This window comes from Malaclemys terrapin, chromosome 1, assembly GCF_027887155.1.
Source record: "Malaclemys terrapin pileata isolate rMalTer1 chromosome 1, rMalTer1.hap1, whole genome shotgun sequence".
Lineage (NCBI taxonomy): Eukaryota > Metazoa > Chordata > Testudines > Emydidae > Malaclemys > Malaclemys terrapin.
In genome coordinates, this window is record NC_071505.1 from 67399894 (window position 1) to 67425405 (window position 25512).

Sequence of the window (25512 nt, forward strand, 5' to 3'; positions counted from 1 at the left end):
AAAAAAACTTGCAGCGCGGCCGGAGCACGGGTGCAGGGGGACCGGCTTGGGGGGGGGGGGGGGGGAAGGAGGAGGGAGCGGGCGGGAGAGAGAGAGAGAGAAGGGGGCGGCTAGGGCTAGAGCAGGGGCACTGCCACGCGGCCCCTCCCGCTGCGCTGCCTCCTGTCGCCTGCCGCAAGGGCTCCGCTCCGGTTGGCGGGGAGGGAAGGAAGAGGACTGCCCTGCAGGGCGCTCTGGTTCTCCGCGCCGCTGCCCACTATAGGGCAGCCGGAGCGGAACCAAAAAAAAAAAAAAAAAAAAAAAAAAAAAGCGGCCATGCCGCCCTAGGATTGGGCAGAATGCAGCCTTGCTCAGCTGGTGCCTGGAGCTGGCCCTGATTTGAAGCCCATTCACATCCACTGGAGCTGACATGTCTCTGGCTATCTTACTCTTGTTGGAATTTGCTTTCAGTTCCTTTGCTGTGAGTAAATGTCCAATGTATGTCAACTCAGGCTAAGTCACATTCTTTTCTGGGTTGTTTTATATTCTTGTCCCTGTATTGTTGTATTGTCTTTCCAGAGCAGGTCATTAAAAGGTGTTTCAGCACTGTAATGTTTTGTCATTGTCTCATTCAGCTTCTGTATCATTGCTTCCTTTGCCTACAATGAGGATATCATCTGCAATTATTTTTATCCCAGGTAGCCCTTTTAACACTTGGGTGAACCTTGTCTGGAACACTTCAGATGCTGGGCTTATGCCCATCAGCATGCCCAGCCATCTGTAGTGACCAAATGGTGTTGCAAAGATCGCCAGCATGCAGGACTCTTTATCCAGGCTTATGTGCCAAATCCCATTTCTCACCTCACAGACTAAAGATTCTGACTTTGGAAGTTCTGGAATGATATCATGTGTACACGTGGGCAATGAATAGCAGCATCTTTTCAATGCCCAGTTCAGTGGCATTGGGTCTGTCATCAATCACTCAGTCTACTGAGGACCAATGTGTCAGACAGAGGGGCCACAGTTGATGGCGATGCACCAGGCATCATGTAGTGAAGATCCCAAATTTGGTTCAATCCTGTGACTCGATGAATCTCTGTGGCAGCCCTGCAAGTGGTGCCAGGTAGGATCAGGCTGTGCACTATCTTGTGTGTTGATGGACAGTTTGAGAGCACAGTGTGCTAGGGCATTTTTGTTCATCCTCATGACCTGGCCAAAGAGCACGCAATGCTGCTTTTGAATATAACGAGTGATTGAAGAAGGCCAGATCTCTGTGAGATTGTGACATTTTGCACAAAGTCAAACCACTTTGTGCTCAGGATTTGTCAGTGGTAGCACATATGGAATGCCTCTAGCTGTTCCAAGTCTGCCTGTAAGGGGGTCTAGGTTTGGGTCAATGTTGATAAATGCAAAGTAATGCACATTGGAAAACATTATCCCAACTACATATATAAAAGGTGGGATCTAAATTAGCTGTTATCACTCAAGAAAGGGATCTTGGAGTCATTGTCGATAGTTCTCTGAAAACATTTACTCAGTGTGCCGTGGCATGCAAAAAAGCTAACAGAATGTTAGGAACAATTAGGAATGAGATAAATAATAAAACAGAAAATATCACAATTCCCCTGTATAAATCAATAGTATGCCTACACCTTGAATACTTTATGTAGTTCTGGTCATCCCATCTCAAAAAAGATACATTAGAATTTGAAAAAGTACAGAGAAGGGCAATAAAAATGATTAGGGATATGAAACAGCTTTCATAGGAGGAGATATTAAAAAGCCTGGGACTTTTCAGCTTGAAAAAGAGATGAGTGAGGGGATAAGATAGAAGTCTATAAAATGGTGAATGCTGTGGAGAGAGTGAATAGGGAAGTGTTATTTACCCCTTCAAATAACACAAGAACTAGGGGTCACCAAATGAAATTAATAGGCAGCAGGTTTAAAACAAACAAAAGGAAGTACTTTTTCACACAACACCCAGTCAACCCGTGGAACTCATTGCCATAGGACATTGTGAAGGCCAAAACTATAAATGCTTCAAAAAAGAATTAGATAAGTTCATGGAGGATAAGACCATCAATGGCTATTAGCCAAGATGCTCAGAGATGCAACCTCATGCTCTGGGAGTTCCTAGCCTCTGATTGCCAGAAGCTGGAAATTGGTGACAGGGATGGATCATTCTATGATTACCTATTCTGTTCATGCCTTCTGAAGTGCCTGGCATTGGCCACTGTTGGAAGGCAGGATATAGGGCTTCATGGACCATTGGTCTGACCTAGTATGGCAATTCTTATGGTCTTCTGTTTCTGACCCATAGAGAAATACTGGTAATCCCCCAGATTTGGAGGATGGGGCTTTAATTCTGTGAGTTAATTGGTGGTTGGTCAGTGTAGTGATGGTAGGTGAACACTTCTTGACCAGCCTTGATTCTGATGTGTGGAGCAGCAAGTCCTAATATCCAGTTGATACTGCAAGTCAGGGCGAGAATGGATCCCTGCTGAATACTGAGGTGGTGTAGAAATACTGTGAAACCCATGAACCAATGAGCACTCCCGCACTGGCCCCAGATTTAGTAGAGCATCTGGAACACCACTTCCTTTTATTCCGAGCTAAAGTGCCAACCTGTTGACTGAATTGAAAACCGCTTTGATGTTGATATATGCCAAGTGAAATGGGCAGTTAAATTCTTGGTGCAGCTCAGTCAGAAGCTGGAGGGTAAGGATAATATCCACAGTCAACCATCCAACAGTGAAACCTGATTGCTAGGGACAATGATGTCTCTTAAGGAGTGGTTGCATCTCACCAAGCAGAATATGACCCTTTCCAGGGACTAATAATAATGAGATCGGCCTATAGCTGTCACACTCAGTGAGAGATCCTTTGAGTTGGTACAGGGACACTATGATGCTGTCTTTCCATTCTGCTGGTACTTTGCCTGATGCCCATTCTTTTAAGAACAGTTGATTCAGGCCAGTGCTCACTGGTTCCAGTGCATCTTTGAGTGGCTTGGGTGGAATACCATCAGGTCCAGCAGCATGTCCACGAGTGACAGAGGATCAAATCACATAGCTCTGGACAGTTGTCATCAGATATGTGGTTCAGCACACTTACATAATGTGTTTTCCATCTGTCCAGGATCTCGTGCGTTGATGAGCAGGGTGAGCTGTCTGGTTTCATGATGGGGATATTAGAAGGCTATCTATGGCTGTCAGCTAGGTGGCTCTGTAAGCAAGACACTGATTAGGCTTCATCAGCCGGGGACTGATCTCATGGTCACATTTTGCCATGGTTAGAAAATGCCTTTCACCTATTTACATCCTTGGACATGTCCAAGAATGTAAATGGCTGTGTGCTTCTGCCTTTTTTGTTAATTTATCAAAGGCCTCTGTAGAAAATTAAGGTTTCTTGTATGACAGTCAGCTTCAGATGGTTCCAGTGGCGGCATGTGATATACCATTATGTATACCCCTCCAGGTGATTTACACGTTGTCCGAGAAGTACTGAGGTTACATATGTGACTCTTGACGGCCTGTGTTTATTTTACTGCTTCAACAGCATCCTTGGATAGACACGGGACATTATACTGTTGGTGGATATCTGGCTTGCGAGAAGTTGGAAAATGCAATGAGAGTCTATGGTCAGAGTTTGCTGGTGCTTCTGTGCTGCTGAGGCTTGGTGAGATTTCACAATGGAGAGATTTCTGACAAAGATGTGGGCAGTTTCCTTCATGGCATGTCCATTGTTTGAAATCCAGGACCAGTGATAGGGGCTCCTAGTTTAAGCGGCTTTACAACTAACAGATAAGCCCACAGTGGCACACCAGAAGCTGGGTGGTGGCATCATTTGGGGATCCTTAATCAAAGGGACCTATCTCAGTTTTAAACCCAGTCATGGCATTGAGATCCCTGAGCACTAGCAAAGTGTCATGTGGTGGAGTTGACTGGATTTTTGCTGCTAGCTGGTGGTGGAATGCAAACTTTCCACAATGACAGATAAATGTCCACAATGATGTTAGAGCCAAACATAGAGTAAGCGAGGAGAGATGGGGTTTCATATAGCTAAATCTGTGTTAGAGATTGTCTAATAGCAAGTGCGCACCTTGAGTTTGGTGTGGACCACCAAAGTGAAGGAAGGGTGCTCCTTCTGCAGTAAGTTTGTCATTCTGTGGCAGATGGGACTCTGTGATGCTGATGATTATGATCTTGTAACAAGTGAGTTTTTTGACGAGCTGTTTTGTACCTGGTGCTGGTCACTGCTGTCATGTTCCATATGGTGACACACAGTATGAGCCTCTAAGATCTGGTTTGGACTTCCAGGAAGTTGGGCTCATTGGGCCTACACCTTCCCTAAGCTGGGTTTTGGTTGCACGTATCTTGTGCGTGCAGAACATGCTCCTCTTCCTGGAGTTGGTAACAGTACGGGCTATAACCCAGACTGTTGTGGCTGGTTGACCCTTTGTTTCACTCTGCCTCCTTGGGACCAGAGTTGTAGAGGGGTTTTGTTTTTGGGACACCATCTCCCTTCCCAGGAACTCTTCTGCTAGATGTTGTTGGTTCCTGTTGGTGTGGATAACCATTATGAAGATCAAACTCTTCTTCCTCCCTATGCGGTCCATGCGTTGATAGTTGGGGCTCATCCACCTTCACCACTTTTGGAAAACTTGGCCTTTGTCCGCTGGATCTGTCATTGGCATCTGCTCATTACTTTGAGCAGGGGCCCTTATGAAATACTACAGACTGGGGCCAGTCAGATCCAAGTCTTGGGTGGGCAGGGACAACTGCACTGTGTAGTAAAGCAGCTTACATTGCTACTATTCGTTACTCATGTGTGCCTGTGCAGATGCATAATTTGCTCATGGCTTCTTTATCACCACCAGGCTTCATTCACAGGCAGTTCTGGTCTCAACAGTTGTTATGATTATGATACTCCGGCTCTGTAGACTTTCAAGCTCCTTGTATGCTGGATTACATAGTGCCACTGGAATTTTCTTTCGTGGTAGGTATGCAGGATTTAATTTTAAAAACAAAATAATTTTGTACTCAGAGCAGGGTTTAAATGGTGTGCAGTAAATAACACATGGGACGACACATGGAATGAGGAGGATATAAAGAAATATTGAATAACTATCCATTCATAAGTTAGGCAGGGTCATGCAGAAAACCTTATTTCTCTGATTTCTTAACTTTTAAGTGCTTGATTTTTGAGTACCACCTTAACATTCTTTTAATGTGTTTTTATGTAATTATTTTTATAGCAAAAAAATATGTGCTTAGCACTTTGCATAGACATCCCTACCCCAAAGAACCTATGGTGTAAGGCCCTGATCCTGGACTGCAAGCATACTCACAGGCATAAAGTTACTTGTAGAGGACTTTGTTGGGTCAAGACCGAAGTAGACAAAAATACAGATGAATTATGGGCAAATTAGAAAGTAATGTCATGTCATTACAAAGTAGATGGAGCCCCTCCAGGCTCTTACTCTTATAAGTATCCCTTACACACACTAGTAGTCCCACTACAGTCAATGAGACCACCATGAGGACTTGGTGAATTATGCCATAAACTATTTTTTAAAGCAGAAAACAGATTACATGCAAATTACTTTTATTTCTATTTAGGTCCAACCCACAATTGCTTTTGTGCTTGATCCTAGTTAAATTAATGTAGAATCTGGGTCTTAGTGTAACAGCTTACAAGAACATGTATAATAATTATACATTCTTGTTCAATATAACCTATGTAGTTAATAAACTACTGTGATTTTTCTGCATTGCAAAATGTAGTGGTAACAATTTTATTTATGATAAAGAAATAGATCTCATCTTTTTCCATACAGTAAATACTCATTAGTAACAACATATTGGTGGCCTTTTGCTGTTACTCCTACGCAGCTGTTGCTGTTACGGGGAATGTTGACAATTCAACATTCCCCATAACATTTCCCCTGGGAAAGTAGTCCCAGGGGAAATGTTACTCGTAAGCGATGGTTTCTCTTACAAGGTGTTGCTGCAAACAAGTGTCTACTATGTTAGATATTTCTATGGACCCCATTGCCATGGTATTTGAGCACCTAACAATCTTTAATGTGTTGATCCTCACAGCACTCCTGTGAGGTACGGAAGTTCTGCAACCCCATTTTATGGATGGGGAACTGATACACAAAGAGGTTAAGGTCCAGATCTTCAAAGCTATTTAGGCTCCCAACTTCAGTGGAAGTTAGGATACTAAATACCTCTGAAGAACTGGGCATAAATGACTTGCCCAAGATCACTATTATAAATCAGGGACTTGAACCCAGGTCTCTAATCACTGGACTGACTAATCTCCTTATCTAATGTTGTTTTATCCCTTGTTATGGGTTTTTGTCTCACACTGTATCCTATGTTTGGCCATTGTTAAATGGAGAGTGATGTTTTCACAGACCTGGCTGGCTGATCCAGTCAACTGTGCCAGCAAAACAGTTATGTAGAATTGTATATAAAGGTTTAATGACACAAAACACTGTTTATTAGAAAGCTAATTGTGATAAAATTCATTAGATACAACATAGGGCTTCAAGTTTTGCATTGGGATCTTTGAGACTACATTTGCTTTATCCAGCAACTTAACTTCTTTCTAAACTTTGTGGGTAGGATACTGGAGATATGTAGAGTGCTGTTTTAACTTTGGAAGGAAACAATATCAGAAAATAGTGACTTACAGAAGCTCAGATGATGGTCTCTATTATTTCAGGTTGTGATTATGAATTCTGTTTCCTTATATTAATAATTAGGTTACATTGTTACCTGTTTTACATTACTTTACAAAATGACAACCACATCTGGGTGATTATGCTCTGTAAGTTTGTAATAATGGCACAAAGACAAATTTAAAACTACACCCACTCTAAGAACCTGCAGGGCTAGAACCTGGGACTAGGGGGCTTTTAGGCTACTGCTGCCTCCACATCACCACTGGAGGCTTAGGCTGGACTCTTTTTGGAGGACCCTGTGAGGCTGGGCTTGGCACGAAGTACCGCCCAGCAGGATCTGAGTGGTGTCCCCTCAGAGCCCATTGATTGACCAGTACAAGGACTTCAACCTGGAAGCCAGTAAGGGGAGTGGTCTGAATAACAACCTAGACTGCCTGCTTGCCTGCCTTGCCTCCAGACCGGGTTCGTGATGGACCCTAGGCTCTGACTTTCGACCCTGGTTTGTCCTTGACTTTGCTCTTTGACTGCTGTCTGTAATCTGGTGCCTGATCCCGATCTCCTGGTAACTTGACCCTGCCTGCTTGCCTCCTGAGGCCTGACACTCAGTTTGCCCTCTGGCCTTTCTCAGACACTGACCTCCCGGTAACCTGGTCATGTCTGCCTCCTGATACCTGAACCTTTGTCTGTCCTCTGGCTGGTCTTGGACTCTGACCTCCCAGTACCTGACTTGGCCTGACTCTCTCAACTTCTGCTCTGACCACTAGATGTGACCACCCTCATTCTGGTTGACTTTTTTTTTTAAATCAGCAACTGAGTACCCAAAATGAAAAGATGCTGAGGCAAAGCAGAGTTCATAGGTACAGCACATCTCTGCAAGGAAAAACCCAGGTTTGATGTCTGCTTGTATTCCTTTTGGGTAATTTAACTGCTACAGGAAATATTTATGTAAAGTAATCAGGAGCAAAGAGCAACCCTGGCTCCTGCCCCACTGAAGCCAGAGCCAAAGATCCCATTGACTTCTTTGGGCCCGGAGTAGAGCTGCTAAAACCATTTCAAAATTTGACATTTTTCATTCAAATTATCAATTTCTGTCCTCCTCAGCTACCACCCTCTCCCTGGAAAAAAAAGGAAAAAGAAAGAAACGTGGATAAAATTTTCACAATTGTTTTTGCAGAATGTTGATCTTTTTTGCAACCAGCTGTAGCATAGAGCAAATGAAAGGCTCATGTATGCCTTACAGGCACTACTAAGAATGGTACAGTGCGATAGTCAACTCCACACCAGTAGAAGCTGCAGAAGGGGTTGGGTACCTAGCTAGAGGGAACATAGCTATTGCTATAGCCATAAAGGAATGGAACATGCACTTCTTCCCATTGTTGACAAGATCTGTTGGCATTGAGGAAGGAGGGTCTTCACTAAAAAGGTAAATTATGAGCCAGATACTTAACACAATTAATATTAACAGCAAGATGGAAGAAACACATTCCAAAATAGTGAGAGAACAGATTAAAGAATATTTAGATAAGTTAGATGTATTCAAGTCATCAGGGCTTGATAAAATTCATCCTAAGGTACTTAAGGAACTGGCTGAAGCAATCTCTGAACTGTTAACAATTACCTTTGAGAACTTGTGGAGGATGGGTTAGGTCCCAGAGGACTGGAGAAGGGAAAACATAGTACCTATCTTTAAAAGGGGGAACAAAGAGGACCCAGGGAATTATAGATCAGTCAGCCTAACTTTTGATACCAGGAAAGATACTGGAACAAATTTATTTAAACAATCGGTTTGTAAGCATCTAGAGGATAATTGAAAGATATGTAATAGCCAACATGGATTTGTTAAGAACAGATCATGCTAAACCAACCTCATTTCCTTCTTTGGTAGGATTACTGGCTTAGTGGCTGGGGGGAAGCTGTAGACATGATATATCTTGATCTTAGTAAGGCTTTTGACACAGTCCCACATGACATTGTCAGCAGCAAACTAGGAAAATGTGATCTCGATGAAATTACTGTCAGGTTGGTGCAAAAGTGGTTGAAAGACTACTCAAAGAATAGTTATCAATGGTTCACTGTCAAACTGGGTGGATGTATCTAGTGGGATCCTGAAGGGTCTGTCCTGGGTCCAGTATTGTTCAATATTTTCATTAATGACTTGGATAATGAAGTAGAGAGCATTCTTATAAAATTTGTGGATGACACCAAGCTGGAAGGAGTTGTAAGCTCTTTGGAGGACAGGATTAGAATTCAAAATGGCCTTAACAAATTGGAGAATTGGGCTGACATCAACCAGATGAAATTAAATAAAGACAAATACTACACTTCAGAAGAAAAGAATCTAATGTACAACTGAATAAGGGGGAATGGATAGGCAGTGGTACTGCTGAAGAGGATCAGGGGATTATAGTGGATCAGAAACTGAATATGAGTCAACAGTGTGATGCAGTTGTGAAAAAGGTGCATAAACAGGAGTGATGGGTGAATTAACAGGAGTGGGGTATGTGAGACATGGGAACTAATTGTTCTAATCTCCTTGGCACTGATGAGACCTCATCTGGAGTACTGTGTCTACTTTTGGGTGCAGCACTTTAAGAAAGATGTAGACAAATTGGAAAGAGTCCAGAGGAGAGCAGCAAAAACAACAAAAGGTTTAGAAAACCTGACCTGTAAGGAAAGATCAAGAAAACTGGACATGTTTAGTGTTGAGAAAAGAAAGCAGAGGGGGGACCTGATAAGTCTGTGATGGGTTATATAAATCTCGCACTAAAACTGAAGGGGTTAAAGAGCAACTCTGGACCCAGATGACCCTGCCCAGCTAGACCTGCAGCGCATGCTGCAGATGGAGGTGGAACTTGGAAGGGAAGTTAGACAATTCAGAAAGAGATTGACAAGGCAGGGAGAGGAGCCTGCCCTGATTGCTCCTGAGAAGGGATGCTGCAGAAGTCTCTCTTGGAAAGGAGACTCTACCTGCTGGGCCCAGACAGGCTGAAGGTGCAGTTAGTACTTTTTTCTATTATCTTTTTGCTACAGACTGCAAAACTTGGACAATACAGTGGGTCGAAGGAAGTGGCCAAAGGAGGGGCGCTCCTGAGTACTGGTCCGTTGATAACCTGACCTGAGCTCCCCTACCAACCCTGCTCCACACTAAAAAGGGACTGACCCCTAACCACTAGGCCACACTTCCAGCAACTGCCAGCATCACACTGTTTTCAAATAGGTTAAGGGTTGTTATAAAGTAGACAGTGATCAATTGTTTTCCATGTCCAGGAAACTAGTAAGAAGGTCAAGAAGTAATGGGCTTAATCTGCAGCTAGGGAGATCTAGGTTAGATATTAGGAAAAACTTACCAACTATAAGGATAGTTAAGCACTGGAATAGGCTTGCAAGGGAGGTTTTGGAATCCGCATCCTTGGAGGTTTTTAGACAAAGGTTAGCCAAAGACTTTTCCGGGATGATCTAGGTATACATGATCCTGCCTCACTGTGGGGGGCTGACCTCTTGAGGTCTCTTGCAGCCCTACATTTCTATGATTTTATAGCAGCTCATCCTCCCCCTTGTCGGTTTTGGGGTTAGCTAGCACCAGTAGCCTTACACAGCCGTTGCCTAGAGGAGACTCTGATCCCTTGTTTTGGGATGTTGAAGAAGTAGGCTCCTTGTCCCTTCTGACTCCATGTGCATCTTTGTAGGAGCTGGACACAGTGTAGTCCTAAATTAGAAAGGGTATTTGTTGAAGAAATTACTGTTCCACTTCTGTTATCCATGCAGGCAAACAGCTGAGATATTTTTTACTAAACACATCAGTATCTGAATTGTATAAGAAGTATGAACAGCTTTAACTTGCTTATTGCATTCTGGAAATGGAGGCCTGGAGCAGTAATAGACGGGCTTCAGGGATGTTAATTGTTTGTGTACATGAACGAGCTTATAAATGGTTGTTTTTGCAATCTTATTTTGCTCATTGAGGATAGCTATGTGAGTGCCAGAGAAAAGGAGGAAGAATGAATTATATTTTTTGTACCCACTCTATTAATACTTTCAGGGCTTGATATAATATGCCTTTAACAAACCATGAACTTCTCTCCTACTGAGCCACTGCATCCTGCCTACATTCAAAGTAAGCTGGGAACCATTATACTAATCCACTGTACCATCGTATCTCTAGCAAACACATGTAAGTGATTGCTTTGAATATTTATTTTGATGCAAGGAGTGTTGAGTCTTTTATTTGGCAATGCATACAGCTAGGAGATTGACTTTCTCAACTTTGTTAAGAACGGTATAGCTATAGCGGTAACATTTGGCTTTGTGAGCCTAGAACACCCCAACATTCTCAGAGTGGTTCACCTCTGCGATTAGGATGGTTTAAAAACATGAAAGTGAACTGATTTTTTTGTTTTGTTTTGTTTTTAATCAGGTGCGATTATATGCAAGACCTGATGCAATCAGAAGAGGATCTGGGGACTATGCTCTAAATATTACAAGGAGACTCATTGAGTTTTATGAAGACTACTTTAAAGTGCCCTATTCTCTACCAAAATTAGGTAAGACTTTTCTGAGATCGCTGTTTGTCCAAGGGACCTCTATTCTAGAGATTAGAAAATAAGGTTGTTTTTACTGGTAGATTTCAATGTGAAGAATTTGGGGGTTAAGTTAGAAGGGACATTGAACAGGAAATTTTTAAATTCTTCTAAAGAGAAGAAGCCAATTTTTCACCTCTTCCTCATCTTGCCTTTAGGTGCAGCTACTAAACAACAATTGAATCTATTAGGCATTGAGACTCTAGAGAATAGAAGCTTTGCTAATCAGTTCCTGCTTTCCTGATGCTCAGCATGTTGGGCCTCACTATCATTAGATAGCCCTCGGGTTATGTTTATTCAGTCATATGTACATCTTGATTGCTCAGCTGCAGAAGGGGAATAGAATTGAAAATAACAGTGGAAATGGGAAATTTACAACATTTAAAGAAAATATTTGTTGATTAGTGTAGGTTCTTAATGATGATTAATATATGCTTGACAATATTTCTGCTTATTGAAGAGACTTGTTGTGAGCTTATTTTACTGTTCAAGTGACCCAATTGTAAATGCTATAAATTTTTTTTCACATTTTTCCTTCCCTTCCCTTCCCCCCACCTCTCTCACTCCCTTGAATATTTCACACTATATTATTACATACTCCCTCCTTAAGAGTACGTTTGATCAGGATCCAGAAAAATTTATTGCTCAGCAACAAGAAGAAAGCTTGTATTTGATCTGAAGTGTTAGAGTTTGAACCACAGGTGTTCGTTCCAGGAGCTCAGGGCCTATTTCATTAAAGCACAAGCCTGCTGGGTAGCTTTATTAGTCTTACAACTAATGGTGTAGTAGATAGATAAAGTAATTAGTATTGTTTGAAGTGGGTGTTGCATGCATTTTAAATAAGAATGATGTGACTTTTTTGTCCTTTTTAAATGATGGGTTGCAAACAGTGCTTTGTTAGAGGCATGGATGCTTATAACCATGGAACGCTCCTCAAACTGCAGATTACTATTTGTATGTACTTTCATACCTGACTTTAGTATTGCCCACCCAAGGAATTGTGGCACTAAGGTCTGATATAAATATTTTTATGGGACGTTGCTCAACCTCAGCTGGAGTAGTCAGAAATTTCTCCACATGACATGATAATGAATAAATCATGATTGCTTGACACTGGAAGTTCCAGACTCACTGGTGCCAAGTCGTTAAAAGAAAAAATGGATATCTTTCTTCCCTTTGAAAATTTATAATTAGCAAAGAGACTCAGATTATTATTTTAGGTAGTTAAAAATCTGGAAATAGTAGGTAGAGAATGTGTCTACTTCTGTGCATCTTTAACAATTAAAGCATATAGCCTTTCATCTCAGTATGTTTGCTTGTTGTTGTTGCTACACAGTGGCATATTGTGTTAAAATACTTCAGAGGATTGAATGCCTTCCAGGTTAGTCTATTTATGGGATTACACTATAAAATACTATAGTGAATTTGTAGTTTTTCTACTATAAATTATATTAAAATTTAATTTTAAAATGTAATACTATTAGGTTTGTCGTGTATGAAGATTTTATGATGTAGTAATGCTATAGAAATTATAATAAGATGAGTTTATAGGATGAAAAACATAAAAGTATCGTACATACCGCCTATAACGTACAGTTTGTTTAGTATAAGTATGCTGGGGAAAATGTCAAAAGTGCCTTTGTGACTTACAAAGGTACATCTCGTTGGTTTGGATTCCTAAGTCACTTTGGCATTTTTGAAATGTTGCCCGCTATGTGTCTTCCAGTTCAGCAAAGTTGTTAAGCAGGTGCTTAACTTTAAACATGTGGGTAATGCCATTGATTTCAGATGAAAAAGGCTGCTGCCTTTTGAAAATTTGAGGACGGATGGGAATAAAAATGTGTGAATTGGAGCTCAACAGGAACCCTAGGGCAGGAACCCCTAGCATGTCTTCACTAGCAACGTTAAAGCGCTGCCGTGGCAGCACTTTAACTTGGCTGTGTAGTCGCAGCAGCTCTCCCAGGGCTATAAAAAACCCACCTCCACGAGGGGAGTAGCTGCCAGCGCTGTCTACACTGGCACTTTACAGGGCTGAAACTTGAAGTGCTCAGGGGGGTGTTTTTTCACACCCCTGAGTGAGAAAGTTGCATTGCTGTAAAGTATCAGTGTAGACAGGGCCGGCTCCAGGCACCAGCAGGTGCTTGGGGCGGCCACTCCGGAGCGGGGTGGCACGTCCAGCTATTCGGCGGCAATTCGGCGGACGGTCCCTCACTCCCGCTTGGAGCGAAGGACCTCCTGCCGAATTGCCACCGCAGATCGTGATCGCGGCGTGTGTGGTTTTTTTTTTTTTTTTGTGCCGCTTGGGGCGGCAAAAACCCTGGAGCCAGCCCTGAGTGTAGACAAGTGAGTGGAAGAACCAAAGTATAAGAGCTGTTATGCAATGGGACCAGCTATGAGGAAAACCCCAGAGAATTTTTCAGAGATCCAACTGAGAAGAGATGCCAGAGAAAAGACTGCATTAGATGTGTCTGTGGAAGGAGTGAAAGGTAGGTGTATTAGGGAGAATGTGGTTGTAAGAGAAAACTGTTGTGCTATCAGAAGTGAGGAAGAAGTTTATCTCAGAGTCTAGTTTACTTCACTTAATAAACTATTATTGCCTCCACTACAAATACTCATAGACTCCAGTTAGAACTGGTTGAAAAGTGCCAATTACTTTATGTGGGAGTTTTTATTTTTAAAGAAATTTACTGCAAAACAATTTTTTCAAATGAAAAACCGAAACAGATTTTTTTAGATGTTTTCAGGGGGCAAAAATCAGTTTTTGCAGAACATTTTCATTTTTTGCACATTGAAAATTTTTACTGACTAAAAATTTTGTTAATCAAAAAAAATGTTTGGTTAAAAGTTTCAATTTTTGGTTTTAGTTTTTTTTTCAGTGACACTTTTGGTAGAAATTTGAATTTTTCCATGAAAATAATTATTTTGGCTGAAACCAATATGTTGTTTAAAATGTTTTGATAATATTTTGACTAACTTTAGCTACAGCTTAACTTGTTTTCAGTGTAATATGACACAAAATTACATACTGGAAGACCAGTTATTGTATTATTGTTAAGAGTTTTGCATGTTTCCTTTCATTCTCCTGTGCCATTGCGCTCGCTCGCTCTCTCTCTCTCTCTGTGTTCAGCTTTTGTGTTGTTTTCACATTTCAGAGTCTCTTCTCTTTTTTATGGAAGTGATGATGTAAGTCAGCTGGCCCACTGCTGTCCTGTAGTATGGTCTTCTGTATGCATTATTGCTGTCGTCTATGTTGTCATCAGACTGCCCTAAGCTTCTGTGCTGGTTAGGCCCATTGTCATGGGCTTTGATTTGTGCATTCCAAACTGGCTCCACTTATCTGAGCTTGCCTCAGAGTGGGCTAAGGTTCTTCATATGGACCAATGTGGCTTGCTACTGTGGTTGTGTGATTTGTTTTTGACTGTGCTTTTAACTGTTGCCTGTACACAAGGACAATTGTTTGCAAACACTATTTATGAAGTGTCTTTTGTGGACTGCTCCAGCTGTTCTGTGGCCTTTGGCACTACTTGCAGATAGATAGTAATGGTTTGGGATGTTGGCTCCATCTGCTACATCAGGTTGGACAAAAATAAATGATTAAAACAAAACAACACAGATTTTTTAATTTAAATTATGGGTTTGTTTTTTAAAACTAAATCTATTTAAAATTAAATTTGAAATTTAACAATTTATGTTAAGGCCTAAACTTATTATAATTTATTCAAATCATTTAAATTAAATACAAGAATAATATTAAGAAGTACATGTTTGTTGCAAAGCTATAAAGAAAGTCAAACCACTGAACTGCTAGAAGTTACTGGCTAAGCCCGTGGAACCAGAGTTTGTTGCAGTGCTAAACCAGCTTTTGACAGCAGTAGCCACTTCTGCAGATGCACAGAGACTATTTTTTTCATTTCACTTTATTCAACTCCTATGCGGTGGGGAATTTTGCGCCAAAAAATTAAATTCTGCACACAATATTTTAAAATTCTGCAAAATTCGGCATATTTTATTTGTCAAAATAACACACTATAATCATGCCAGTTTCAGTTATCTTGGTAATTTCTTTCAAAATACCTGTCAGCAAGTATGTCTAATAATACAGACAAAAATAAAAGATTCAGGAAATGTTTTTTGACAAATAGATTCTTACTAGGAAAATTAATACAGAACTTTGAGTAATAATTAATTTAAACTGCAATACAGAAATGCAGTGCAGAGGCCTGGGGAGTCAGTGGTAATGGAGGAGCTGAGGGAGAGGGAAAGACCCTGGGAGTGAACCTGGAGGGCTGTTGTGTGTGGGAAGTATGGAGCAGTTATTTTTTGTGGGGGGAAGGGATTGTTAGGGAGTTGGGGAGTCTCCCCCATGCAGACCCTAACTGACCTCTAGCCTCTCCCATTCAGTCAGGCACATGTGTCCCTGCACTCCCTGTTCCTGTGTGTCCCTGCCCCCCACCCTACCCCCCCCGTCCCTATGTAGTCCTGCAGCCTCCTGCCCTCCAGCCCCTGCCCTTTCAGCCCCTAGCTCAATGCTATCACCCCACTAGACCTTCTGAACCCCAGTCTGTGTCCCTCCAACAGCCCTGTGTTACGGTGTCTTTAAAAAGTTTCCATGCCTTTTAATTTCTGTTTCACTAACCTCCTCATTTCTGTGTAATTGCCATTTCTGAAATTAAATGCTACAGTGTTGGTCTGCTGTAGTGTTTTCCCCACCACATTGATATTAAATTTAATTATATTATGGTCACTGTGACCAAGGGGTCCAGCTATATTTACCTCTTGGACCAGATCCCGTGCTCCTCTTAGGACTAAATCAAGAATTGCCTCTCCTCTTGTGGGTTCCAGGACTAGCTGCTCCAAGAAGCAGTCATTTAAGGTGTGAAGAAACTTTATCTCTGCATCCTGTCCTGAGGTGACACATACCCAGTCAGTATGAGAATAGTTGAAATCCCCCATTACTATTGAGTTTTTTATTTTAATAGCTTCTCTAATCTCCCTGAGCATTTCACAATCACTGTCACCATCCTGATCAAGTCGTCGGTTATATCAATATAGTCATTTAATACGAGGCACTCTAGTTCACCCATCTTATTATTTAGACTTCTAGCATTTGTATATAAGCACTTTAAAAACTTATCACTTTTAGCTGTTTGTCATTACATGATGTAATTGAATGGGACTTCTTTTCATTTGACTGTTTCTCATCAGACACTATCTGTCTTTTATCATCTTCCATATCATTATTTTATCATCTTCATCACCTCTCCTCCTTACTAGGACATAGAGAATCTCCATTAATAGATCCTCCCCTAAGGGAATTTTCTGTCCGAACCATGTGCTCCTCCACACCTGTAGGCTTTCCCCCTGTCCTTAGTTTAAAAACTGCTCTACAACCTTTTTAATTTTAAGTGCCAGCAATCTGGTTCCATTTTGGTTTAGGTGGAGCGCCCATCCTTCCTGTATAGGCTCCCCCTTTCCAAAAAGTTCCCCCAGTTCCTAATAAATCTAAACCTCTCCTCCCTACACTGTTGTCTCATCCATACATTGAGACCCGGCAGTTCTGCCTAACTAGCCCTGTGCATGGCACTGAAAGCATTTCAGAGAATGCTACCCAGGGCTGGCTCTAGATTTTTTGCCGCCCCAAGCAAAAAAAAATTTGGCTGCCCTCCACCCCAGCCCTGGGCTCTCACCTCCCCACACCAGTGCCCTCCCCCACCTACACCCCCTGCCGCCCCAGCCCTGGGCTCCCCCCTAGTGCTGACTCCATCCGTCCCCGCCTTGCCTCCAGCTGGTCTGGCGCTGGCAGGGTCGGGATAAGCAGCAAGGTTCCCGGGCCACGCCTCAGCTCAGGGTCCCTCCAGCCAGAGCTACCGCCTCCAGGACTGGCCGTGACCCGGGAAGGCAGAGCTGGGGGACCGCCCTGACAAGGGGCTGAGGAGCCAGGGCAGGGTAGCCCGAGAGGGAGCGGAGCCCCAGAGAGTCGGATGTGGGCCCCGCCCAGCAGTGCCGTGCCCTGCCCTCTATGGCCCCGCTGCTGCTGCTGCTTCTGGTCTCCCTGCTGCAGTCCCTGGGTGGCTTGGGCCGCTTCGCCCAGCCCCGGCTGCGGCGCTGGGGGGCGGCCGCCCTGCGGCATCTGCAGGCGGCTCCCTGTGCCCTGCAGGGCAGCCCCCAGCCCAAGTGTCCCCCGCTCGGAGCCTGCCCGGCCCAGCCACAAGGTTCACATGCTCCCCCATGGCGCGAACCGCAGTGGTTCCAGGGCACCCCCCGCGCATGACATGCTAGGTTTTTGCCGCCCGAAGCAAAAAAAACCCCAAAAAACAAAAAAACAGATGGCCGGAATGCCGCCCCTGAAAATGTGCTGTCCCAAGCACGTGCTTGGTTTGCTGGTGCCTAGAGCCGGCCCTGATGCTACCATGAAGGTCCTGGACTTTAATCTCTTAACTAGCAGCCTAAATCTGGTTTTCAGGACCTCTCTCCTATCCTTCCCTATGTCATTGGTACCTACATGTAACACGACCACTGGCTCCTCCCCAGCACTACACGTAAGTCTATCTAGATGTCTCGAGAGACCCGCAACCTTCGCACCAGGCAGGCAAGTCACAATGCGGTTCTTTCAGTCATCACAAACCCAGCTATGTTTTTAATGATCGAATCCCCCATAACTATTACCTGTCTCTTCCTAATAACTGAAGTTCCCTCCCCTGCAGGGGTATCCTCAGTGCAAGAGGATACCACATCATCTGGAAGGAGGGTTCCAACTATGGGATCATTTCCCGCTGCTCCAGTTGGATGTTCTCCTTCCCTGAGACTTTCATTCTCCTCAACAGCACAAAGGCTGTCAGACTGGGGGTGGGACCATTTTACTGTGTCCCGAAAAGTCTCATTTATATACCTCTGTCTTGCTTAGCTCCTCCAGCTCGTCCACGCTGGTCTCCAAAGCCTGTACAAGGTCTCTGAGGGCCAGGAGCTCCTTGCAGTTAAGATATATAATTACTTAAGTAAGTGTGTGTGTGTGTGTGTGTGTACACACAGAATATCCTTCTAATTAGCAAAAAGAACTACTCAATTTAGTGTAAATGTTATATTTAGTTTCAAATCAACATCTTTTAATGGCTACCAACTAATGAGAATAAACCTTTCTTTAGGAAAATAACTAAAAAGTACAAATACAAAACACAATTAAAATGTATTATGTAAATCAGGATTTCCTGCTTGCTGATTTAAATCATGATTAAAATTGGTGATTTAAATTGCTTTGATTTAAATCAATCCACTCTGCTGAACATGCTGTTTTTCAGACTTCCATGGCCTATGGCGGCTTCTGTGGAATTTTTATAGAGTCTCTGGCCTTCCACAGTTACCAGAGAGGATGAGGATGGGTTGCAACAGGGAGCTTAATAAATGTAAGGACTTCATGGTTAGGGAGTTCTCTAGTTACCGCTTAAGACATGTCTCTTTGTGTTTATGTCCTCACCCTACATGATGTCAGAAGTGAGTGAATCCTTCTCTCTAAAAAAGGAGTAAAGAAAAAAAAAATCCACCCCTCCCCACCGCCTGCCAGAATGGTGAGTGAGTAGGGAAAGTGGAAAATCAGGCAGGAGACCTATTAAAGCTGCAGCAGGAAGGTGGCAGAGCTCTGTTTCAGTGCAGTAATGGAGCCTATAGCACAAATGACTTTGTTAGAGAAGCTTGATTTTTGGCAATTCAGGCAGCTGACCTTCCTGGATCTGTAGATTTGAGCAATTTTGTATGGCTCCTGGTTTAATAGGGAAAGCACAAGAAGATGAGGTAAATGCCCTGATGTTTGCCATGGGTGGCGAGGCTGCTGCTATCCTAAGAGAAAAAGAAAGAATAGTCCAAAGTGAGAGGCTTTTGATTCCCATTTCATAGGCAGACAGAATATGATTAGGGTTGCCAGGTGTCCAGTTTTCGACCGGAAAGACTGGTTGAAAAGGGGACCTGGCAGTGTCTGGACAGATGTACTGACCATACACCAAAAGTCTGGGTACCATGGGTGGGGAGAGGCGCTGGGTCATCAACCCACACCAGCCCCTGCTCAGCCGGGACTGCCTCCGACCTGCAGGCAGGCAGGCTCTGCATCAGGCTGCAGTTCTGTCCCAGCCCCAGAGCAGAGGGAGCACAGCTGGGATTGGGGAAAGGTGGTGGAGAGGATCCAGTGAGGGGGGGATGAGGGGAAAGCAGCAAGTGACTGGGGGAGGGGAGAGGAAAGAGTGTGCGTGGGGCTTTGGGGGAAGAGATGGGGCAGGGCCTTGTGAGAAAGAGGTGGGGTCTTGGGGGAGAGGGAGGGTAGGCACAGGTTTTTAGAAAGTTGGCAACCCTAAATATTATACACTGCTACCCCGATATAACACGATCCTCAGGAGCTAAAAAAAATCTCACCGTGTTATAGGTGAGGCCGCGTTCTATCAGGGTAGGGAGAGGAATCCCTCCCCACCCCAGCTCACCTCTGCTCTGCCTCTGCTTCCTCCCTGAATGTGCTGCCACCGCTCCGCTTCTCCCTCCCTCCCTTCCAGGCTTGCCATGCCAATCAGCTGTTTGGCCCAGCAAGCTTGGGGGAGGGGGGGGAAGCGGAGCGGCGGTGGCACGCTCAGGGGAGGAGGCGGAGGTGAATGAGCTGGAGCAGGGAGCGCTTCCTCTGCGCCCCCTGTTACTTGCTGCGGCTCTCCTCGCCCCAGCTCACCTCCGTTCTGTTTCCTCCCGCAAGCGCGCAGCAGCTCTGCTTCTTCCCCCTCCCCCCCAGGCTTGCCGCGCCAATCAGCTGTTTGGCATGGGAAGCCTGAGAGGGAGGAGAAGCGGAGCTGAGCGGCGTGCTTGTGGGAGGAGAAGGAGGCAGAGCGGAGGTGAGCTGGGGCAGGGAGCGGTTCCTCTGCGCCCCCACCTTACTTGCTGCAGCCCCCCTGCCCCAGCTCACCTCCGCTCCGCCTCCACCTTCTTCCATGAGCGTGTTGCAGCTCCGCTTCTCTTCCCTCCCAGGCTTGCCGTGCCAAACTGATGAGTCCCCAGCTTATAACAAAAATTATTATTAATCCCTAAATGCATGACCTTGCACTTTTCACTATTAAATTTCATCCTATTACTATTACTCCAGTTTGCAAGGTCATCCAGATCTTCCTGTATGATATCCCAGTACTTCTCTGTATTGGCAATACCTCCCAGCTTTGTGTCATCCAGAGACTTTATTAGCACACTCCCACTTTTTGTGCCAAGTAATAAAAAGATTAAATAAGATTGGTCCCAAAACCGATTGCTGACTAACACCACTAGTAACCTCCCTCCAGCCTGACCAGTCTCCCCTTTAACCAGTTCCTTATCCACCTTTCAATTTTCATATTGATCCCCATCTTTTCCAATTTAACTAATAATACCGTGTGGAACCGTCTCAAATATCTTACCGAAATCAAGGTAAATTAGATCCACTGCATTTCCTTTGTCTAAAAAATCTGTTACTTACTCAAAGAAGGAGATCAGGTTGGTTTGGCATGATCTACCTTTTGTAAAACCATGTTGTATTTTGTCCAAATTACCATTGATCTCAATGTCCTTAACTACTTTCTCCTTCAAAATTTTTTCCACGACCTTGCATACTACAGATGTCAAACTAACAGGCCTGTAGTTACCCAGATCATGCCCCCCCCCCTTTTTTTTTTAAAATAGGAACTATGTTAGTTTTCCAGTCATACGGTAGAACCTGAGTTTACAGATTCATTAAAAATTCTTGCTAATAGGCTTGCAATTTCATGTGCCAGTTCCTTTAATATTCTTGGATGAAGATTATCTGGGCCCCCTGATTTAGTTCTATTAAGCTGTTCGAGTTTGGCTTCTACCTCGGATGTGGTAATATCTACCTCCATATCCTCATTCCCATTTGTCATCCTACCATTATCCCTAAACCCCTCATTAAAGACTGAGGCAAAGTATTTGTTTAGATATTGGGCCATGCCTAGATTATCCTTAACCTAGACTCCATCCTCAGTGTTTAGCGGTCCCACTTCTTTCTTTGTTTTCTTCTTATTGATATGGCTATAAAACCTTTTACTATTGGTTTTAATTCCCTTTGCAAGGTCCAACTCTACATGGCTTTTGGCCTCTCACTTTATCCCTACATGTTCTGACCTCAATGAGGCAGATTTCCTTGCTGATCCCTCCCATCTTCCATTCCTTGTAGGCTCTGCTTTTTCTTAATCGGCTCTCTGAGATGCTTGCACATCTAGCTTGGTCTACAACTCCTGCCTATGATTTTTTCCCCCTTTCTTGGGAGGCAGGGTTCTGAAGTAATTCCAGGCCTCCTCCGCTTTTAGATCCACAAGTTCTTCAGTCCAATCCTCTTCCCTAACAATTTCCTTAATTTTTAAAGTTAGCCCTTTTGAAATCAAAAGCCCTAGTCATAGACCTATTTTTGTTTATCCTTCCATTTAGTTTGAACTGAATTAGCTAATGATCACTCGAACCAAGGTTGTCCCCTACAATTATTTCTTCTATGAGGTCTTCACTACTCACTAAAACCAAATCTAAAATGGCATCTCCTCTTGTTGGTTCAGCAGCTGCTTGGTGAAGAAATCCATCAGCTATTGCCTCCAGGAAAATCTGAGCCCTATTATTATTACTAGCACTTGTCCTCCAGTCTATATCTGGGAAGTTAAAGCCTCCCATGGTCACACAACTCCCATTCGTATTTACTTCATTAAAAACATTAAAGAGGTCTCTATCCATATCCAGATCAGATCCCAGTGGTCTATAGCACATCCAAAGCACTATCCCAGGGGGAGGCTCTAGTAGCTTTCTTCCCCAATGTGATTTTTGCCCAGTCAGATTCTGTCTTATCCATTCCATCACTTCTTGTTTCTTTACAGTCTACCTCATCATTGATATACACAATGCTACTCCACCACCTGTGCCTTTATTTCTGTCTTTCCTAAACAGCACATACCCTTCAATACCTGTATTCCAGTCATAGAATCATAGAATATCAGAGTTGGAAGGGACCTCAAGAGGTCATCTAGTCCAACCCCCTGCTCAAAGCAGGGCCAATTCCCAGCTAAATCATCCCAGCCAGGGCTTTGTCAAGCCGGGCCTTAAAAACCTCCAATACTAGTATTCCACCATGTTTCTGTTATCCCTATAATATCTGGGGTCACTTCCTGCACCAGTAACTCTAGTTCATTTTGTTATGATCATTTAGTCTAATGTTTCTCTGGTGGCTGATGAAAGGCAAGCCAGGGGGGTTGGGAAGCACTTGAAAATTTATTACAGTCTAAAGTAAAGAATCTTTCTGCCCCACTCCCTGCATACCTTTGCCCTTCAAGGTCAAGTATTCTCTGTCAACCTCTTGAAATATACATACAAATAAATCATGTAGGCCTCTCGTTGTTCATTGATACATTTTTCATTCTTACTCTTATAGTAAATGTAAGTGGGTGGTAACAATTTTTTTGAATAAAGGGTCAACAACCTGAAAGGACTGAGAAACACTGATGTAATCTGACCTCCTGTATATCATAGCCCATAGAATATGAACAAGTGGTTCTTGCATCAACGCAATAACTTCTGTTTGAGCTATAGCTTATTTTTTTGAAAGACATCCAGTTTTGATGTAAAGAATTCAAGTGAAAGAGAATTCAGCATGCCCCTAGGTAAGTTGTTGCAGTGGTTTTGGGGACTTTGACAACTGTGTGGTGGTGTTAGCAAGAAGAGAGTGTGTGGAGTTTGTAAGGGGCTCTAGGGAGGGGAAACAGAGGCAGGAGGTGGAAAAACCACCCCTGATTGAAGAGGTGCTCAAAAGTAGAGCCCTGGGAAGGGCTATTTTTAAATCCTGCTCCTATCCTGCCCTGTAATACCTGCTCCGCATTGTTTCTTCCATTTTTGTTCTACTCCTACCTGCAAAAACCTTAAATCCTGCAAATCCTTCGAGAGAGATTCTCCCATGCTACTAAAAAAAACCAAAATAAAAGTAGGTTTTTATATTTAGGGCTGTCGATTAATCACAGTTAACTCCATGCGATTAACACAAAAATTAATTGCAATTAAAAAATTAATCGCCGTTTTAATTGCTCTCTTAAACAATACCAATTGAAATTAAATATTTCTGAATGTTTTCTACGTTTTCAAATATATTGATTTCAGTTACAATGCAATACAAACTGTACAGTGCTCACTTCATATTTATTTTTTATTACAAATATTTACACTCAGACAAAAGAAATTGAAAAATGCAATTCACCTCATACAAGTACTGTAGTGCAATCTCTATCGTGAAAGTGCAACGTACAAGTGTAGATTTGTTACATTGTTTTGTTTTTGAGTGCAGTTATGTAAAACTTTAGAGCCGACAAGTCCACTCAGTCCTACTTCTTGTTTAGCAAATCACTCAGTCAAACAAGTTTGTTTACATTTGTAGGAGATAATGCCGCCCTCGTCTTGTTTACAATGTAACCTGAAAGTGAGAACAGGCGTTCTCATGGCACTGTCGTAGCTGGCATCGCAATATATTTACGTGCCAGATTCCCTAATGTTTCAACCACTATTCCAGAGGACATGCGTCTATGCTGATGACAGATTCTGCTTGACAACGATCCAAAGCAGTGCAGCCTGCTGCATATTCAATTTCATCATCTGAGTCAGATGCCGCCAGCAGAAGGGTGATTTTCTTTTTTGGTGGTTCGGGTTCTGTAGTTTCCACATCGGAGTATTGCTCTTTTAAAGACTTCTGAAAGCATGCTCCACAATTCATCCCTCTCAGATTTTGAAAGGCACTTGAGTGCTGTAGCTATCTTTAGATATCTCACATTGGTACCTTCTTTGCATTTCGTCACATCTGCAGTGAAAGTGTTCTTAAAAATGAACCATGTGTGCTGGGTCATCATCCGAGATTGCTATAACATGAAATATATGGCAGAATGCAGGTAAAACAGAGGAGGAGGCACACAATTCTCCCCCAAGTAGTTCAGTCACAAATTATTTGACGCATTATTTTTTTAACAAGTGTCATCAGCATGGAAGCATGTCCTCTGGAATGGTGGCTGAAGCATGAAGGGGCATATGAATGTTTAGCATATCTGGCTCGTAAATAACTTGCAATGCTGGCTACCAAAGTGCCATGTGAATGCCTTTTCTCACTTTCAGGTTACATTATAAATAAGAAGCGGGCAGCATATCTCCCACAAATGTAAACAAATTTGTTTTTCTTAGTGATTGGCTGAACAAGAAGTAGGACTGAGTGGACTTGTCAGCTCTAAAGTTTTACATAACTGCACTCAAAAACAAAACAATGTAACAAAAAAAATTACATTTGTAAGTTGCACTTTCACGATAAAGAGATTGCACTACAGTACTTATGAGGTGAATTGAAAAATGCAATTTCTTTTGTCTTTAACAGTGTAAATATTTGTAATAAAAATAAATATAAAGTGAGCACTGTACTGTTTGTATTGTGTTGTAGTTGAAATCAATATATTTGAAAATATAGAAGACATCCTGTCACGAGGTCACTCACCAAACTGGCATCTCCTACTGGGCCTTTTGGGAATTAGCTTAGTCCCAGCAGATGCGCCCTCAGGTGGTGGTGGCTCTCGCATCCTTGCCTCCACCTGCAGACCTGTTACAGCTCCGTTCCCTTGGTGTCTGCTTCATGGCACAGCCCTCCGGACATGTCACCATCTGGTTTTCCCCACTTCTGGGGGACTCCTCCAACAAGAGTATAGCCACTCCTCGCAGTGGCTTGGGAGTCCACAGCTGGGCCACTCCTTCAGCAGCTAGTGAGGTGGGGAGAGGGAGGGGCAGGGACCCTGCAAACAGAAGCTTCCTCCTGTCTCTTCCTTCCAGCTCACTGTTTCTATTCCCTGGGCCACTTCCCTGCAGCCTGAGTTCCTTCTGCTCCTGTCTCTGGCTCCATCTCCTTTGCCCTCTTCCCCAGGTCTTGAGCCTGTAAGTCCCAGCAGCCCACCAGGAGCCCTGTAGAAAGCCAGTCTTCTCCCTAGGACTCCCTGCAGCAGACTAACTCACTCTGGTCTGCAACTTCCTTTTATATGGGCCATCTGGGCCCTGATTGGCTGGTCCAGCTGCCGCCCTAATTGTCTGCAGCTGCCGTGGTAATTGGCTGTTTCCCCTGCCGCCACTCCTTTGGCTGCCTGTTGCTCAACCTCCCTAGGCTGGTTTTAACCCTCTCAGGGCCAGTGTGGGGCAGGTGCCCCATCACACATCCAAAAATATTTAAATAAATGGTATTCTATTATTATTTAACAGCGCAAT

The 25512-nt window shown here is 43.3% G+C and overlaps 1 protein-coding gene across 1 annotated transcript in view; it reads left to right on the forward strand.

Annotated features, from left to right (window-relative positions):
• Positions 1-25512, forward strand: part of TRHDE (thyrotropin releasing hormone degrading enzyme) — a 308520-nt gene that overhangs the window by 52312 nt on the left and 230696 nt on the right. The window contains exon 3 of the mRNA XM_054026638.1: positions 11088-11214. Within this exon, the coding sequence (XP_053882613.1) occupies positions 11088-11214 (127 nt within the window). The remainder of the gene's footprint in view (positions 1-11087; positions 11215-25512) is intronic.